This window comes from Polistes dominula, unplaced genomic scaffold (assembly GCF_049000335.1).
Source record: "Polistes dominula isolate Pdom_NZ unplaced genomic scaffold, Pdom_raw_medaka contig_17, whole genome shotgun sequence".
NCBI lineage: Eukaryota > Metazoa > Arthropoda > Insecta > Hymenoptera > Vespidae > Polistes > Polistes dominula.
This window is the reverse complement of record NW_028301049.1, coordinates 1,211,643-1,232,079: the sequence shown is the minus strand read 5'-3', so window position 1 is coordinate 1,232,079 and position 20,437 is coordinate 1,211,643. Positions and strand designations below refer to the sequence as shown.

The following is a 20,437-nucleotide window of genomic DNA, read 5'->3' as shown; positions in this document are numbered from 1 at the left end:
AAGGTGGAGAATGGGAAAAGGAAAGGGGTTGAATACGAGTTCTTACCGGACAACCAAAACCCTATCCTCGTACACGTGTGTATGTATGTGTGTGTACGTAAATTTGTATACGTGTCATATATATACATACACAGATGTACGCGAAACGCGTGCAAAGTTCCACCTTTTTTTTTTTTTTTTTTTTTTTTTATTTTTTCTTCTTCCTACGAACACACGTTGGAACTTGGCGAAATTTATTCGTCTGCACAGCCCCTTAAATCACGCCACCCTTTTTTCACTCTCTCTCTCTCTCTCTCTCTCTTTCTCTCTCTCACTCACTCACTCACTCACTCTCTCTGAACAAACCCTTCCGCCGCCTAGTCATCCCATCCACCTGCTACTGCTTTTGTGGTGTTTGTGCGAACGAGTGAAAAAAAGAGATAGAGAGAGAGAGAGAGAGAGAAAGAAAGAACAGAGAAAAAAAAAGGTTTTTCCCTTCTTTCTTTTTTTTTCTCTATTTTTTAGTCCTTTCGTCCTAGTCATCACCCTCCTCCCCCTAACACCACCGTCAGCACCACCAACTACAATCTATCGTCCTCTCTTTCTCTTTCTCTTTCTCTTTCTATCTTTCTTTCTTTCTTTCTTTCTTTCTTTCTTTCTTTTTCTCTCTCACGCGTTCTCTTTTTTTCTTTCTCTTTTGCTTTTTCTAGGAACACCAGTGCATATTTTATTTTTAAAGTTGGCCGCATTGACAATTTGCAGCAACGTTATGTAAATGCATCGTCACGTACGCACTTCATGTTGGGGTTGTGCGAATAAAGGGATGCAGGGAAGGGTTGAGGGAGGGGAGAGGGGTTGAAAGAAGCGTGGTAAAGTGGAAAAGAATTTGCGTTGTGAGAGAGAAAGAAAGAGAGAGAGAGAGAGAGAGAGAAGAATTGAGGATAAGAGAAACAACGAAATGTAGGAAAACCCTTTTAACCTTTCTTTACTTTTATCTAAAAGCCAATAAAACTTTTGACGATTATATTTATAATCTTAATGTTAAATAAAATAAAAAATAAAATTTTATTTCATATTATATGGTATAATATATATAGTAACTTATTTATTAGTATATTATATTATTATATATATTACAATATATATATATATATATATATATATATATATATATATATATATAATAGCTTAGTTATTAGTATATTGTATTATATTATATATTATAATATATATATTAGTATAGTTAATTTAATAATTTAAATATAAATGGATTTATATATTATTTGATTATTATTTATTTAATTATTTATTTATTCCTTTTGCTATCATTTATCAATAATTTCCTTCTTATACATATACACATACACACTTCTACCACAAACATATTTATGAAATTAAATAACCATACCAAAATATCACGTTAATGAATTATACAATAATTGTTGACAATAGATTAAATAATTTGTTAATAACAAATTATTATTAAAAATATTACTTACTACACAAATACTTGTTCTTTTACTTACTCATTGTATATCCATGTATATCCATCCATGTATATCCAGTAATACGTACGAACACTTTTATGGAACACATATACACGTCAAATATACACTACACAACACTATCAAAACACATACACGTGTGGACGCGCGTATACGCGAAATAAATTTCGTATTTAATTAAATATCGTTTAAATAGTAGTACATTCTTCTACCGGTGTTGGAAGAGAACTGACTAAGGTGAGTATGAAAACAACTACGCAATACATTGAACGAACGTACGTACGAACGTACACGAAAGTCAATGTGTTTACAAATTCGAGAATGAGATCGTCTTTAGAATATAAACAACATTGGAGTATAAAGCAACAGTTGCTAACGAAAATCATTCTGTTCACACTTGGGTAAATTTCTTTTACGTTATTTTTACGAATAGAATATTTTCTTGTATTAAAGAAATGATTTCTTTTTACATAAAATAATAGATTCTTACGTGAAACATTAAACTAATGGTATAATAAATTGTTAATAATAAAAATGAATACATATATATATATATATATATATATATATATATTTCATTTTATATATTTATTTAATTAAATGATTATTATTATTTAATTTAAATATTTATTTTTTATTATTATAAATTCATTTGATATATTTTACTTTTAAAAACGATTAATTATTTTGTATAATATTTAAGTAATTAAATAATTTAATAAATTATACTATATATTTTGTATATATATATATATATTATAAATAATATTATATATTAAGATCAATTGATATGTTCCAATCATTTCATAGATTGTCAAAACGGGTTTTGATTAATTAACAAAATGTGTAAAATTAAACGTCATTTCACGTAATTAATTTTAACGTGAAATTAAAAAAATGTATACACAATGTTATTAACAAGTTTCGTTTAATCTATGAAATGTATTATAATTGGGGTGTATTTAAAGCATGGGGAATATATTGATCAATCATATTTCTTAATAGAAAATTATTAATTTGAATAATAATATTCATTTTAATTACCACATCCATATTACATTTTGTTTTAACATAAAATTTAAATTGAACAATAAATATTCGACCATTCCATTAAAAAAAAAAAAAAATTGAATATATATATATAATGTAATTTATGTCTTGTAAATGTCTTGTAAATTAGTATAATAACTAATATATTTTATTAATTAATATTATATTAATATTATTTATTAATATGATATTAATTTATATATAATAATATATTGTATTAAATTTATTATATTTATATTATATTAAAATTAAATTAGTAAATTAATATAATATATGTATATATATATATACGTAATTTATGTCTTGTAAATTAGTGTCAAGATTTGTTGTTGAAATAAAATACAAAATATCACATAATCTATTTAATAATGTTAGATTTTAAATGTAATACATGTATATGGTATATATATATATATATATATATATATATATATATATATATATATATATATGGTATATTATATATTATATATATATATATATATATATATATATATATATGGTATATTATATATTATATATATATACCTATACATATATACTATATTCTATCAAGCAATTTTGTTAGAAAACATTTTTTGTATTCTGATAACGAATAATTTAGGAGTAATTTGAACTTGTCATATTAACAGGGTCACCATGTATATTGGACAGGGTATGGTGCCGCTTTAATCCTTTGAGGTAAGTTCGTGGTCGAAGCGCTTCGTTTGTTCGCATATTATGCAATATAGAATCTGGGATATTCGATAGTGGATTAACCACAGGTTGGATTACACACGAATATCGTTTTCGGGGAAACATTATGCACGATTATCCTACCACCAAATGTCTACATTATTTTATTATTATCTTTTTTTATAAATTATTATCTTTAATTAGATAACTCTAATTGAATTCTTTCTCAACAACGTTTACCTAATTTCATAGTAAATCACTTTGATACACGTTAAACATTTGTATTCAGGCCATGTGTACCATCGATGGGATACAATTCTATGAAATGTTTATTAAAATACGTCAAAACGTCGATTGATTTGAACAAAGAGAAAATCGTTGCAAATTAAAAAAAAAAATAAAACAATTTTACGTGTAATTAAAACGAGAAACTCTGTGTTGATCCTTCACTCCTTAAAAAAAAAATATAAAATATAAAATAAAATAAATAATTAGTCAGAACAATTTGTTTTTTTTTTTTTTTTTTACATTCGTTTAAAATTCCAAATTCGATATATTTTGATGAATTTATGTTATAAATAAATATATATATATATATATATATATATATATATATAAAGCTGACATTTTCAACGAACTAAAACGAATCGAAAAATGTCAATGAAAAACTTATGTGTCAGTAGAAGGAAGAGGAGTGTGAGAAAGGGGTTGGGGGGGGGGGGCAAGGGGAAAAAAGAGTCTTTCATAACTTTTACGACGATAACTTTTCGACGAAATCTTTCTCACTCACTCATTCACTCACTCACTCACACTCATTCGATTTCGTTTCGCGTCTGACGCAGGCCCTACTTCAACAATCCCCCACCACCCCCTTCCCCCAAACCCACCCACCCCCCGTTTTATTTCCTTCCTACTTTCGTTTCTTCTTTCTTTACTCTTAATGACTTTCGTTCTTTTCGAATATCCTGCGAACGAAAACTTCATTCCGAACCATAGTCCCAAAAATAACGTGTAACAGGAAATGGATTTTCCAACTCGCTTTACTTTCCAGTATATCTAACGCCCCCCCCCTACCCACCCTTTCAGCCCCACTATTTCAACTTTTCTCTTCTTTCCCTCGTCTATGTTTTTTCTTTCTCTCTCTCTCTCTCTCTCTCTCTAACTCTCTGTCTTTTTTTTCTTTTTCTTTCCCCCACTGCCACCGCACTTTTTCCCACCTACATTCGCTCCGTTTACTTCGACGCTTTTACTTTTCGCATTTACTTCTGAAAGACTGATGGCATTCGTAGCATGCTTGTCTAGAAAAAAAGAAGAAGAAAAAAAAAAGAAAAGACAAAGAGAGGGGTGGGGTGGGGGGTTTGGATAGATAGATAGATAGATAGATAGATAGATAGATAAATCGATCGATAGATCGATAGTTGTAAACGAGAAAATGCAAAGAAATTCCTGGCGTTGAGTAAATCATCGTTGAAAACAGAAAGAAAATACCAAACGTTGTCTCACTGTGTATACTTGTCATTCGATGAAAATGCCACATTGGAATAGAAGGATAAAACGAGAAAGAGAATGAGTTAAAGGGGGAGGGTTGGGGGTGGGATTGGGGGGTTAGGGAATGAAGAAAAAACAAAGAAAGAGAGAGAGAGAATCCCGATACTAAAATTCCATTAAACCCCGACCGATGGTGTGTATCTTGCGTCTGGAATAATGTATTTCTTTAGATGCTATAGAAAGTGTGCAGGAATGGGGGTGGGATGGAAGGAATGGGGGTGGGAATGGGGGTGGGAATGGGGGGTGAATGGTGTAGATCGACTATACATATATATATATTCTTGTCGACAGGATACTACCTCGAGTATCCTGTGTCTCCTGGGCAACCCCCTCCTTCTACTACTACCACCCTGTACTACCCCTTTTTCCCTATTCCATCTGTAGAAGAATATCGACACCTTTTCCATCACGGAAAAATATCAACCCTTTTGTTATTACACGACCGAACACTTTTCTACATATCTCGAGAACCCCACAAACCTTTCTACCATTTCTCCCATTTCCCTATTCCATCCTTCACCACTACCCCCCCCCCCGCACCTCTTTACGTGTTTCTTCTTCTTCTTATTCTTTTTATTGTTTATATTTTTTGTTTCTTTTTAAATTTTATTCAGTTTATTTTTCTGTTTAATTTTATTAATATTTTTATTTTTTTTTTTATTTTTTTATCTAATCTTATTTAATCTTTATTAATTATTATATCTTAACCTATTCGAGATCACTTGCACACCGTGAGTTCAATCATACTTTGCTATTAACAATTATTTTGAGTAAAGTATTAAATAATAAAACTTTTTTTTTTTATAAAAATAGTATCTTTAAAGTATAGAAAAATAAAATTTGCCATTGTAAAATTCTGAATACAATTTTTAAAAAAATAAAAAAATGGCTCCTGGTAACCGTGTTCGAAAAAAGTCGTTGTCTCGAATGGGTTAATTAATTATTATATTTTAATATAAAATATTTAAAAAGAAAATATATATATATACTTTTCGTATTCCTAACATCCCCTCATTTTTACCCTCCCCCCAAAAAAAAATAAAATAAAATAAAACCAACGACTATTAATTCGATGCAGCAACAACAACAGCAACAACAACAACTATGATGAAAATGCATTGCACGCGTGATTTCTTTGGTTAAAATCACATCGTAGAGTGGGAGAAAGGGTTAGGGGGTGGAAGGGTTGTGCGTGGAAGATTCGATCGAATCCCTATAGTCAAGACTATCGATGCCCACACATACTCCCTGACAAAGGACTCACAAGGGCCGACAAATAACAAGGTACGATCAAAGGAATCGAACGACAGCTTTCTGCATCGTTGTTGCATCGCGTTACCCATGATCGTCGAACGAAACTCTCTGACTCTGAATATAAACGAAAAAAAAAAAAAAAGTAAAATAAAATAAAAACGAAAAAACAAAAACCCACGAAAGAATTGAATCGTCTGATCGTACGATTCCTAAAAAGAAAAAAAATGGATCTCGACGACGTACTCGAAAGATCGATTAAATCGATTTAATAGAATTCGTTTATTTATTTACATTTGTTAGAATGACGATTTAGGATCTACGAGACAAATCGAATTGGAAACGTTGAAAACGTTGATTACTATGATGTGTTACAAAGCAATACTTCAACCGAACAAATATATAATATAAATATATATATATATAGGATGTTACATATAACTGTATTTACGATTTTTCGAATATTTGGGTTAATCTGACAAAAAAAAAATAATTTAAACAAAAGTTGAACTGTTTTTTACTGACTGTACATTGCAATAAATAAAAGTTGAATTGTTTTTGATTGACTAAACATTGCAATAAACAAAAGTTAAACTGTTTTTGATTAAAGTAATAATCTATAAAAATTTGATTAGCTTTTTTTTCCTTTTTTTTATTCTACGTGAAAATCTAAAGAGAAAAAAGTATAATAATAATAATAATAATAATAATAATAATAATAATAAACTTGTCTCAAATATTTGACTATAGTTTTGATTTATTTTTTTATTTTTTTTATTTTTTTGAAGGGATTTTTATTACTTTTTATTACCATTAATTATTATTTCAACGAATGAAACGTATTTTCGACGTCATTAAAAAGTTTATAAAACTTTATGAAAACGCATTGAAATACGTAGTAGTAGTAGTAGTAGTAGTAGTAGTATTAGTAGTAGTAGTAGTGGTAAGTTATAATCTGGAAAATTTTTGTAGGAATACGAAAACAAGGAATACTCTCACTGGGATAACAATAAACCATAGTTCGACACGAGAGAATAACCAATGCGAATATGTGTCCCATCAAAATATAATTACCTATTATTACAAAGTTTAATTTGCAAATAAATGCAAATAGGGGATAGCGTATAATTAATTAAAATAAATATTATCCTTGAAATTCGTAATACCTAATTATACGAAATATGGGTGAGAGATGGTAGTGGTGAGAGTCGAAAAAAAAAAACCTCTTATAATAAATTAATTTATTTTTTAGTTTTGTCGATATTATGGTTCCAGATGAAATGTTCCAAAATTGATCGATTATTATATTATACTTTTATTTAAAAAAAAAAAAAAAAAAATTAACAGGGAAAATGAAAAAAGGTTAAGAAGGGTATTATATTAAGAATTATTATATTAGTAATTATTATTAATTAGTAGTAATTATTATATAGGTATATATAGATATTATATTATAAAAATTATATATAAAAATATTTTTAAAAATTATTAATTTTTAATTATTTAAATTTTTATAAAATATTATAAAAATTATGTATATATATATAATTTAAATATATTTCATTAATTTAAATATAAAAAATAAATATAATAAATATTATATATAACAAAATATATCAAATCGATTGTAAAAATGCAACATAAATCTTAATGATTTGTTTCACCTGCAATTGGTATTTCTATGTATAGAAATAGGTTTTTTCTTATTTATTTATAGGTTTTTTGGCATCAACCATAAACTCAGTATTCTCTATAGGTTTAAATATGTTAACATTTGCGAAATTAGATAAATGTTGGTATAGTTGATATTTTACTCTTCTTTTAAATTATCAATGTTCACATATCGAATGTGTTCTACGTTATTATTACAATTTATTAAGTTCGATGTTAACACACGTCCCTACCCTGTTGACTTTTATTATAGCAATCACTGATTTACTGACCTCATTATAGGAACATATGCATTCATGCAAATCTCAATATCGTACGAAGTTAATATTTCTATTGGATCATAATATACAATTAAACAAACTTTATTACTTTTACGTTTAATTAACTTTTAATGACAATTAAACTACTTTAATTATTACTAACTCAATCATTTATATAAATATTGTATATCATATATGTACATACATATATATATACTTATTAGGAGTGATAAAATATATAGGTTAGAATACAAAAATTGCTAAAATCTCAACGTTTTAATCTTAAATGTTATTAATTAGGTGAATAGTTATTGTTACACACATGCGCAATGTTCGGAAAATCATATAAACAACTTTCAATATAAGAATTTGCATAGATGAAAACGTGTCAGTCTGAAGGTGAATTTCAAACAGGACGGTATTCTGATCAATAATTTCGAGCTTTTTAACAACAATAGACACTTGCATTGATTAATTATCAATTATTTTAATATTCTAATATACTTTTTTTACAGTAATGGACAATTTGACCGTCGTAGTCATTACTGCGCATGTGTAGTAAAATAAATAGGTTAGAATGCAAAAATTGCTCAAATCTCAACGTTTCAATCTTAAATTCTATTAATTAAGTGAATTATTATACGGTATATATTTATATATTTATTTATTTATTTATAAATTATATAATTATTTTATTATTATATTATTATATTGTTTTATTTATATAATGTAATTTTTTTATATTTTGTACATATTCTAAATTTATAATATAATTTTAAATTTATTATAATATATTATATAAATATAATATTTAGCAATTTCATATATATGTATTGTAAAATTGGTAATAGAAAAAAATAGAACAACTACGATTGATTAAAAAGATCAAAGAGAAGTGATAGGGAGGGGGAACTCAAATGTAGGATCTGTAGAATATTATACAGATATAATTAAACTTTTATATCACCTTGTATAAAGAATGATAATATTTTGTTTCTTACTAGGTTAAAATTATCATCGTATAATCGAATAATATTTGCAATAGTAAAGTAAAAAAGTAATAATATTAAGCATCTAGTTCTCCATCTTCTTTCCTATACGTCCCATTTATTTTGATATATACCACAATTTTATATTTTTCATTTTAACTTTTATTTTTTAAACATCTTCGTTTCTTCTAATTTTGTTCTATCTCTTGTCTAATTCGTCTAATTTCGTTTATTCGCATGTATACATTCTTTTTAAACTCTCATCAATGAAATTCAATCATGTGTACGCTTTAAGACCTAACCTCTCAACTCTAACTGCAACAACAACACCGTCGTCGTCTCATTCGTCGTTTCTTTGAATTCGTCCTATCATCTGAGTCGTATTTAAGTCATGTGATCTTTACACGAACCAATCACGCATCAATTAACGATTCATTTGTATCCATACGCGCGTTTAACAACGTATACGCATTCAAATTCATTCGTAGTCGACAACAACACATTGTCGTCACACACCATTCTACGAGATTATATAATGCTTTGCTATTTTATTCCGTTGAAAACAAAACCAAAAAAAAAAACAGAATTCAACCTAGCTAGGTTTCGGTAGATAAAGGATGGGTACTGTAAATGGTTTAATTAATGTATTCATTCGACTGTACTTCATTTATCCTCTTTCTCTCTTCCTCTCTCTTTCGTTTTCAAACACACTCCTCAACCTACATCGTTCATATCACGATACTTATACATACAAAATATATATATACATATGCATATAGAGGAAAATTACAATTGTCTATATAAATGTGTATATAGAAATATAGAAATTTGTCATATATTTTTTTAATTATCTCCAATTCCACACTTTCATCTCTCTTTCTCATTCTTTGTTTCTCTTTTTTAGCGAGCTAATTGAAGGAAACAAACTCTCTCTCTGTCTCTCTCTCTCTCTCTCTCTCTAAAAACTTGTTATATAATGATGTTATATCGACACATAATTCGACTGGAATGGATTTACGATTGAAAACTGCCCGTATAACTGTGCGAACCTATTCATTCCATCCAATGAATTAGACTTTGATTAATCGAATGGTAAATCAGATTAGTTTTCAAAAAAAGGGACAAAATAATATAAATCGAAATCGAAAATCGTAATAACTCTCGATAGATTTATTTATTGTTATTATTATTATTATTATTATTATTATTATTATTATTATTTTTTCTTTTTATTTTCTTTCTTTCCATCCACTTTACTTTTCTTTCTTCCACTTTATTCTTTTCATTTTCTTTTATCTCTTGGGCAACTTCTTAGGTACAGCAGTCTTTTAATTCAATTACGATTAAACGAAGTCTCTCTCTCTCTCTTTCTCTCTCATTTTCTATCTATTTATCTCTTTCTCTCTCACTCTGGTTCCGTGTCACGCGCCAGGCTGGAATTTGTAGCCCAAATTGAAATCGATCCGTCGCACTGACTCGCATTTTGCATCCCCACGGGGGTATGAGAGTCGAGAAATAAAGAGGGTTGGTTGGTAGTTCGATTCGAGAATGGAAAAACGGCCACCGCAGACGCGATATCAACCTTAAGGGATTTCTTTCATATTACTACTTCGAAGAACTATACCTTATGGAAAGGGTACTATTACTCGTCGTTGGGTATGAACGAGAAAAGACATGCAACCCCTTTTTTCTCTCGATTGATTTCTCACGAAGCTCTGTACTTTTATTCATTTTCAAGAAAACAAAAAAAATATATATAGTGTGTTTATGATATGAACGTTTTTCATGTTATGATGTTGAAATTTTTACAGTTAATCAAGTGCATGTTTTAGAATTGAAAAATTATGAGAAAAGTATGATGTGTATTTCAATATTAACATGGTCATGTGTTGAACATTACATTCAAACAGGTTCTTTTTAATATTTTCATCTTGAATTTGTATTCTTTTTGTCGTGACGTTAAAATTTTTACAGTTAATGAAGTATATGATTCAAAATTGGAGATTATGAAAGAAGTACCATATGTAATTCAGTATTTCTATGTTTTTATGTGTCGAATGTTACATTCAAACAGGTTCTTTTTAGTGTTTTCATCTTCAACATTTACATTCTTTTTGTCGTGACGTTGAAATTTTTACAGTTAATCAAGTACACCATTAAAAATTGGAGGTTATAAGTAAAGTATGATGTATAATTTAGTATTTCTATATTTATCTTTCAAATTTTTTTAATGTTTCTAATGTTTTCATCTTCAATTTGTATTGTTTTTGTCATGACGTTGGAACTTAACTACAGTTAATTAAAAACGATCAACGAATCCATCGTTTAAACTTGACGATGATAGGATAATAGCAAAAATCTGAAATCTATTCTGCACTTTCGTTTTGTTTTTAAAAACGTAAAAAGGTTATCATAAATCGAAGAACAAATTGTCCGTTTAAAGAAAAGAATTCTAATCTTTACGATCGTAATTCAAATTCATTTTAATTCGCGATATTTTGGAGAATAAAAAAAATACAGTAAAAAAATATCGCCAAAAAAAAAATACTAACAACGATCAATCGATATTCGTCGGAAACGAATAGACGGGTGGTGATTGACAGGAACGGCTATCGAGGCAATGAACAGGAGAAAGGGGGGGGAGTGTTTGGGGGAAAGGAAAAGGGAAAGGGGGAACGGAGAACCCCGTAACACGGGACAAGCGTATCGATAAAAATTTACATAAAACTCGATGTTGGTAGCTAACGCACCAACTGCTGATTGGCCCACCGGGATATCAGATTTTGATCGACCTAACGGTTTATCGTCACCAACCGAATTAAAATCGTTTATTCTTAGCAGCAAAAAAGAATCGATCAATCGATCTGGATCATCGACGATCATCGATGAAAAAAAAAAGGTCAAAGTTCAAACCCATTAACAAACACGTATTAATTATTGTCATAATTGGATAATAAGCTTAGCATGAGTGTTTATAGGTATTGGGGAAGTAGGGGTTGAAGGGAAGGGGTAGAAAGGGGATATTTTCAATAAACAATATCATCTACACCTGGAAAATTATATATACATATATACATACATACATGTATTTATACAGATATTGTATTTCAACGGGAATATAATAAACTTTGATAGGAAAACATTGTTGAAATTGGTCAAATATGTTAGGTCAATTTAAGGAAAAAATAATAAATAAAAATGTATACATGTATCGTGGGGGGAGAGGAGGGGGGGGGGGGTTAAAAAAAAAATACAAAAATGTTTTTTAGACGTTATGGTAATCACAGTTTTTAATTGGAATCGAATTTCATTCGGTTGAGAGGAATCATTAGCCAGTTTATCCAACAGCAACGAAATCAATGGGCACGCAATGAGCTTATACAACCAACCCACCACCTACCCATACCCCCACTACCATTACCATCACCACCACCACCACCACTATCACCATCGTGTTACTTCGCTCAGAATACTCGTGTAAGTGCAAGCGTGAACACGTGTTCCGAATGCGTCGTTTGGCACGAATAATCGTTCGATCGGAAAACAGACGTTTCGATAATCGACCTATCGTCCTACTGAACACAATCTACATGTTCTAACCCTCCCCCACCCTCTCACCTTTTACGATCGAACCAGCCCAATAATGTTCTTCCTTCTTCGTTTAAATCTGTGACGATTATTAAAAAGGGATTCAATATTTTCACATTTTTCAATTCGTTGATTCGATCCATTTAACTTACTTTGTATTATTGTATTTTATTGTATTTTATTTTATGGAATATAAATTCCGATTAACATACAGAATTTATATATATATATATATTTAAAATAGGTCGGATAAAAATAAAAATAATTATACAGATAATTAAAATAATAATAAATAATACTAATCTAGTTTTAAAACAATCAATTTGTTTTGTAACTATCTTTATATATTTATTTCTTTTTGTATTTCTATAACTATTAGAATAAATCTTAACTAATATTAATGCAATATAATTTGCTTTAAATTATTTTTGAATTCCTAATATCAACTAGTAAATATAATAATAATAATAATAATAATAATAATAAAATAATAATAAAATAATAATGACTAGATCACAAAATGTTCAAACAAATGTATGTTATTGATAAAAGATGATATAGATATGGTATTTTTAATTCCTAACACCAACAAATAATAATAATAATAATAATAATAAAAATAATAACTAGACCATAAAATGATTATACAAATGTATATTTTTGATAGAATATGATAAAGATGTTTGTGATCTTTTTAGATTATAAATTTATAATTCCTTTAATCGATCATTCACTTTAATATCACAATCAATATATATTTTTATTATTATTATTTATTCATGAATATTAAAATCGTAGTAAATATATATATATATATGTATATGTATATGTATATAGGAACGATTGATTTTTAGAATTTCCAGAAACTGGGTAAATACACGTCATGCGAATTTCCTCTGGTACATGCTACTAAAAAGGATTCAATTAACCAATTCCGGACGTTCCTTTTAGCTCGAGCTTTGAACAAGTCGTGTCTGTCCTCGACTCTCTCTTTTTCTTTTTATTTCTCTCTTTCTCTTTCTCTCTTTCTCTCTCTATTTCTCTTTCTATCTCTATCTATCTATCTCTCTTCTTCTCTACCATCCTTTTCAGTCTCGCCTCAGGGATTTCCCTGGACAATTTTATTTCTCAGCTACTTTCTCGCGAAACGTTTTCTACTAGCGCGAATATATACGCAGTTGTACAATTTTATCTCTATAAACAAACCTAAACGATAAAAAACACTCTCGCGATAACATTTTTTTTTTTTTATATTATAAAACCTTCGATTAATTTTTTAAAGAAAACAAAAAATAAATAAAATTATTACACACTCTCAAGATATATTTGTGTGTATGTGTGTTTTTCTTGGTTAGTATCGTAAAAAAAAAAACGAGAAAAAAATGAACTAAAACCTACGTCATACTTTTCATCGTAATCCTGTAAACCCCTACCATCCCATCTCACCATACCTTTATGTCAATTATCATTCTTATCTATGGGGTGAAGAAAAGAAATGGGAAAGTAAGGAAAAAGTAAAAGGAAAAAAAGAAACAAATAATAATAAAACTCTTCGCTAAAACCTAACTCACTCACTCAACCCCCAAATCCCCCAGCCCCTCCCCCACCCGCCCTTTTCACTAGACGGTGTTATTTTGAGAAAATTTTAATTAGCAAGTAAAAGCTTTAAGCCGATGGAACTATAGACGCGCACTTTTAATTACGATCCCGTGACTTCTCCAAATATTTTCGTAACTATACATATATATATATATATATATATATACTTCTCCGGTAGAAGGAACTTTCTCTGTTTTCATTTGCTACTCAGTTGAGAGAGAAGCTTCAAGGTACACCTAACCGTCTATTACTCATGTTCGTTCTCATCGTAGAGCTTTAACCGCATAATGATCTTCCATACTATTCTATATTTCTCTTGATAATACAAAAATACAAAACATATAATGATAATAATAAAATATTGATAATGTATACGGACATATTCAATATATGTGTTCATAATTATGAAAGTGTTTTAAATGAAAATTGAAAAAGAAAAAAAATACCAAAATGAATTTATCAGTTATTTTTATACCACTTTATTTGTATGATGTTCATTTATATTAAAATATTATATATATATATATATATATATAGTATATTATGTGTGATAAATATATTTTTAAATTCTTATCAGTGGTTAATGTTTTTTACATAAAGATGTAATTGTGGGTGTTAATTGAATAAAGAAAAAAATAATTCAAAAATATTTACAGTTGAATTAATAAATCCTAAAAGCAATCATAATACCTTGATGCACAAATTGTAAGGTAAAGGGTGTTAATTGGTTAAAGACATTTTGCACAAAAAATATTTTTCGTTTAATTTATAAAACTTTGACGTAACCTTAACACTTTCATGCACCTTATATTACATTATATATATATATATATATATATATATATATATTTATTCAATTTTGTTATATGCAAAAAATAAAATGCACTATAATAGAAAACAAATATTGTTACATAACCATTGAAAATATTGTGATATGATTAATGATTAGTATTACATAAAAAAATTAGTTACATGTAAAATAAAGTGTAATTAAGTACACTGTAATAGGGAACAGATGTTACTTATCCCTATAACAATTTGATTTTGATAATTGATGATTAATATTAAAGAAAATAATTCGACTAAATGTGATCCAATGTAAAAAGTAATACAAAATACCATGTACCTCTGTACCCCCCTCTCGTTTTGATGTTCACCCAACCAATTTTCATTTTCATCTACGTAATCACGATGCCAGGATAAATAACGTTCGAGTTGAACTATATTGAAAAGGGCAGGGTATGGTAGGGTAGGGTAGGGTGGGGTAGTCAGGCATTTAGTATCGTCCCTATCGTTCGCGTTCGTCTCTTGAACAATGGAGTAATTAAATTTTGATTAATCGATTCGTTCCTTTATGCAGAAACTATCATTACGGTGGTCACTGTTGGTCCAGCATATATACAATATACATATATATATATATATATATATATATATATATATATATATATATATATATATATATATATTTATATATGTTATAGTAGAATTGCTGTTAGACCCATGATTCTTCATCAAAAATGGCCGTGATTTGTCTGTCAGTGATTTACCGTCGAATGTTCGAATTTATAATTTGTTATAATACATATTGATTGTGTCAATTATTCATCGTAAAAAATAACTATTGTTTTTAAAGTAATTAAAAATATACAATAAGATAGTAATTAGTTTGTTCATGTAACAGAGATATGAATTTTTGACAATTTTACTCACAAATATCTTATTATTGGGTTGTCCTGAAAGTTCGTATTCGATTTTGACGATAGATGGAAGATGGAAGAAACCCATTTAAGCTTTTTTTTTGTTATATATTTATTACATAATAAATATAACTATATATATATATATATATAATAATATAATAACTTTACAAGTTCGTGCTTCAGAAATTTTTCAGGTTTTTTTAGCAAAAACACTTTAATGTCATCTATCGCAAATCGGCACGAACTTTCCGGACAACCCAATATAACATACACACACACACACACACACACATACATATAGATCATTCTTTTAATTTCTTTTTTTGTCCCTACCATTTGGAATAAATCCCTTGGTCTTATGCAAGGACGAAAGTATTCTTCTTCTCCCTTTTAACCTAAGTCCCGGTCTCAGATTCTTTTACTAAGATGGGTAAAAAAGAAGAGAGAGAGAGAGAGAGAAAAAGAGAAAGAAAAAAAAAGGGAGACTTGTAGCTTGACGAATCAGCGAACGAGGATAAATACCACATAATCCGACTGGTAGCTCTGATTGCTTCGTGGTGGTGGTGGTGGTGGTGAGGGGGTCGAGGTTATCGTCAAATCCGCATGGAAACCTCTTCCATGTCTGGTATTCGGTATCGAACTTGTACACACATATACATATGCATATATACATATACATACATGTATAGTTAACTTCAAAAGGTAGTAGGCCAGTTCACTACAGGATGCCAAAATCGAGATGGACGTTCGTAGAAGAAAGAAAAATATAAAAAAAAAAAAAAAAACAGAAAAATACAAAAAAACTTGTTTTATCCGTTCATTTTGAAAGCCCGGAAGTATTCTTCCGTGGTTGAAAATGTATTCCGGTCATATTTTATTATTTCCCGACTTCTATGAGAATACCAAAAATAGGATAGAAAGAGAAAAAGAAAGAGAGAGAGAGAGAGAGAGAGAGAGAGAAAGAGAGATGATGAGTTTGAAGTGAATCGAAACCGAATCGAGGCCAAATCGATAAATGAAATAAACTTTCTATTCTTTTATTCTTTTTATACGAAGTATAACCCCCCCTCCCCCACCCACACTTATACAATGTTCCCTACCTTTCTCCATCCACCATTTGTTTCTATTTCATTTTCTATTATTCTCATTTAGTTTATCGCATTTTTCTTCGAATAATATGTATATATTATGGGAAATAATAATCATGTGTGTGCATATCACACAAGTTAAAAGTGAAACCTTCAAATAAACAAGTATCGAGGATAATTTATTATATAATATTATTATAATATTATTTGTACTTTTAATTTGTAATTGTTATAAAAATAAGCGCCTGTATGAATGCAACCCTCCAGACACACTTTAAAAATGTTGCTTGCGAGTGCCATCTACTGGAACGGAATTTTTTTTACAGTCCAAACTGTTTATACACGTTTGTTAGACGGATTGCCTATCTTTCGGGCAGAAAAAAATTCCGTCCCGACAGATGACGCTCGCAAGCATTATTTTCAAACTGTGTCTGGAGAATTGCATTCATACAGGCGCGCATTTTTATAATAATTACAAAGAAAGTAAAGAATAAAACACTTTTACAAAATGTTTGCAAATCAAATATTTTTATAACTAATGTTATGTTTGTTTCTTTTTCTCTTCTTACGTAGTATTAAGACCGTTTCTTTTCCCCCGACTACATCCCGGTTTTGTTTTCTCACTACATCACTGCATTTTATTTTTTTCAAATCACACACCCATTCTAAAGAAGTTTTCACTTTAAAAAAAAAAATATATATATATATATATATTTATATTTAGAATCTGGTATATTACTAGGGATTTAATTACTTTCAGTCGAACGAAATCTTGAGAAACTCTAACGTGCCGTAAACGAAAGGGCTCATATATACCAACTATACTAACTGAAATAGAACGAGAGAGAAAGAGATAGAGAGAAAGAGAAAGAGAGAGAGAGAGAGAGAGAGAAAGAGAAAGAGAGAGAGAGAGAGAGAGAGAAAGAGGAAGGAGTAAGAAGTTAAACGACAAAACTCTACAAGTGTGACGTAAGGAAGAGGAACCGTTTATGCTTGCGTTACTTCGAAGCCATGTACAAACTTTCGTTCGAAAATTCTTAGCAGACTGCAATATCCGGGGTCCGATCGAAGTATTCAGGGGTGCATAGGGGTAGGTTGGGGAGGGGGGAGAGAGGCGAGGCGATGTGCTTTGCGTTACCGTCTCGTAAACATCCACGAGATATTATTATTCCTTTATTCGTTCCAGTTTACTTTCTTTTATTATTTTTATTCTTCTTCTTCTTCTACTTCTTCTAGTATTCGTTTCCATTCTCCCCCCCCCCACACCATTCCACCAGCCCTTCTTTTTTACTAGTTTAAACTTCTTCTTCTTCTTCTTCTTCTACTTCTACTTCTAGTTCTAGGGAAAAAGATGTAGAAAAAGGAAAACTATAAACAAGAACATCTAAGAGTTCGTGTCTCGCACGATTTCCGAAACCAAGAAAACGTGATTCGATCTTTCATAAACTTATCGCATTAATAATTTTTCTCCTTATACACGAACAGAATTATAAATCAGATTTATTCAACGATATATATGCTCCACAGAATGTAGAGGGAAAAATGTTTTCGAAGTATTGCGATTTTTGAATTAAAAAAAAAATAATAATAATAATAATAATAATAAAAAAACACGTACGTATTTTCTTCTAGGAATTTCTTTTCACGAATGAGAAAGAGTGGAAAAGTGGAAGCAAAAATAGACTTTGTTTCTTATCTTTCTATTTCATACTTTGCCCATTTTTTTTCTTCTTATATGTGTATAAGTTAATATATATTTATTTATTTATTTGTATTAGAAAAATTGTGTACGTTGAAACAAAACGTTAGTTCAATTTTTGATCACTAGGGGTAAGGCCCTATTTCCTAAGGTGGAATCTACAAATTGTCACCATGTTGGCATGGAGTTGAAAAGTAATTAAAAATAAATAAAAAAAGAAATAAATAAAAAAATAAAATTAATAATTAAATATTATAATTATATTATTATATTATATTATTATTTGTTATTATATTTTATTATTAATAATTAAATTATGAATAATTTATTTATTTTAATTATTTTATTTTTAAAAATCGACAGAATTTTCGTCTAAACCTAATATTATCTTCTTTTCTTATTTTTCTTCTTTTATATAAAAAATAACAAACCTATTAATGTGTTCAAAAAAAAAAAACTTTTCCCATGGAAAATAATTTTTTCAACAAAAAATTCTATACTATTACTATTACATATTGTATATGAAATTGTATAATAATTATAATAATACCAAATGTATAAATAAAAAAAAATGAATAAAAACACAATTTCATCGTTTCCTTTTGAAAATACTAACAGAGTTGATCGAAATGAAACATTGAGAATTATTAGAAAAAGGGCTTTGTGCAAACCAAAAAAAAAAAGAAAAAAAAAGAAAAAAACAATAGAAAAGAATTCGCGGTTGGTTTTAAACGAGGTAAAGGTGAATTTTTTCAAAAATCGTCACAATTTTGGAGGAAAATGCTAGAGTAGAGTAGAGGAACGTCTACCATAGTTCATGGTGTGCAGCTGTTACCAGTTGAAAGCAAACAGGGTGCATGGAAACGAATAAACTATGACAGAGTGTGCACGGAAACTAACTGCGTAACCATTCTCTCTCTCTCTCTCTTTCTCTTTCTCTGGTAAAGAAGAGAGTTGAAGAGAGAATAAGAGAGAGAGAGAGAGAGAGAGAATGAGACTGAGAGACAGAACTGCAAAACTTTTCTTCTCATATATACATAAACTCGTTTCAACGGACTTGATCCAGTCCGACGACTCTTCTTGGTGTTCTTGCCTTGCATTTCTGTATAACATTTCTAGTGAATGCATCGTTATAACATTGTGCAATAAAAATATAGCAATATATTAAAAGTTATGTAATAATTATTGATGTCAAAGAATTCTTGAATATTGTAAGAGTAATTTAGTTTACATAATTCTGATATAAATAAAGTCAGAGTAATGTAAAGTCTTGTGTATGTAGACTTACACCACTTTCTTATATATATATATATATTATTTATGTAAAAGATGTTTACAGTCGAATGCACGATCACCTGAAGAACTTGAAACACCGCTTTAACGTTATTTTACTTGTATACGTATGTGTGAAGTCACAGATGCGTGTAAGAAACGAAAAGATAGTACTTTTACGTGATACAGAAACGATAAATATGTTCCTTACAGTGAATAAATTTAAATCGATTTGCTATAAAACCGTTTGATGATGCATTTTTACATATTTTTTTTTCTTTTTTTTCGAGAGAGAGAGAGAGAGAGAGAGAGGTTTTACGCGATAAGTGTTATAACTTGGTAACGATACCAACGACCAATGAAATGTTTTTAAGAAAATGGCAACAACAAAAAAATATAAATCAATCGTAATATACAATTTGTCTTTTTTCGTGTGTGTTCTTTAATCTATTATTTAAATTATGTTTTATTTCTATTATTATATTTTATTATATATTATTTGATTTGATATTAAATTACATTTAATATTTATTGCATAATATTATTATATTTATTTTTAG

At 28.8% G+C, this 20,437-nt stretch overlaps 1 protein-coding gene across 2 annotated transcripts in view; it reads right to left on the bottom strand.

Moving 5' to 3' along the window:
* Nucleotides 1–20,437, bottom strand: part of LOC107066047 (synaptogenesis protein syg-1) — a 161,838-nt gene that overhangs the window by 134,803 nt on the left and 6,598 nt on the right. Inside the window, exon 1 of one of the 2 annotated variants that reach the window (XM_089175462.1) lies at nucleotides 1,506–1,590. The exons of the other annotated variant lie outside the window; for it this stretch is intronic. Within the exon in view, the coding sequence (XP_089031588.1) occupies nucleotides 1,506–1,575 (70 nt within the window). The 5' untranslated portion in view covers nucleotides 1,576–1,590. Of the gene's footprint in view, nucleotides 1–1,505; nucleotides 1,591–20,437 lie in introns of those variants that run through there. 2 annotated transcript variants of the gene reach the window in all.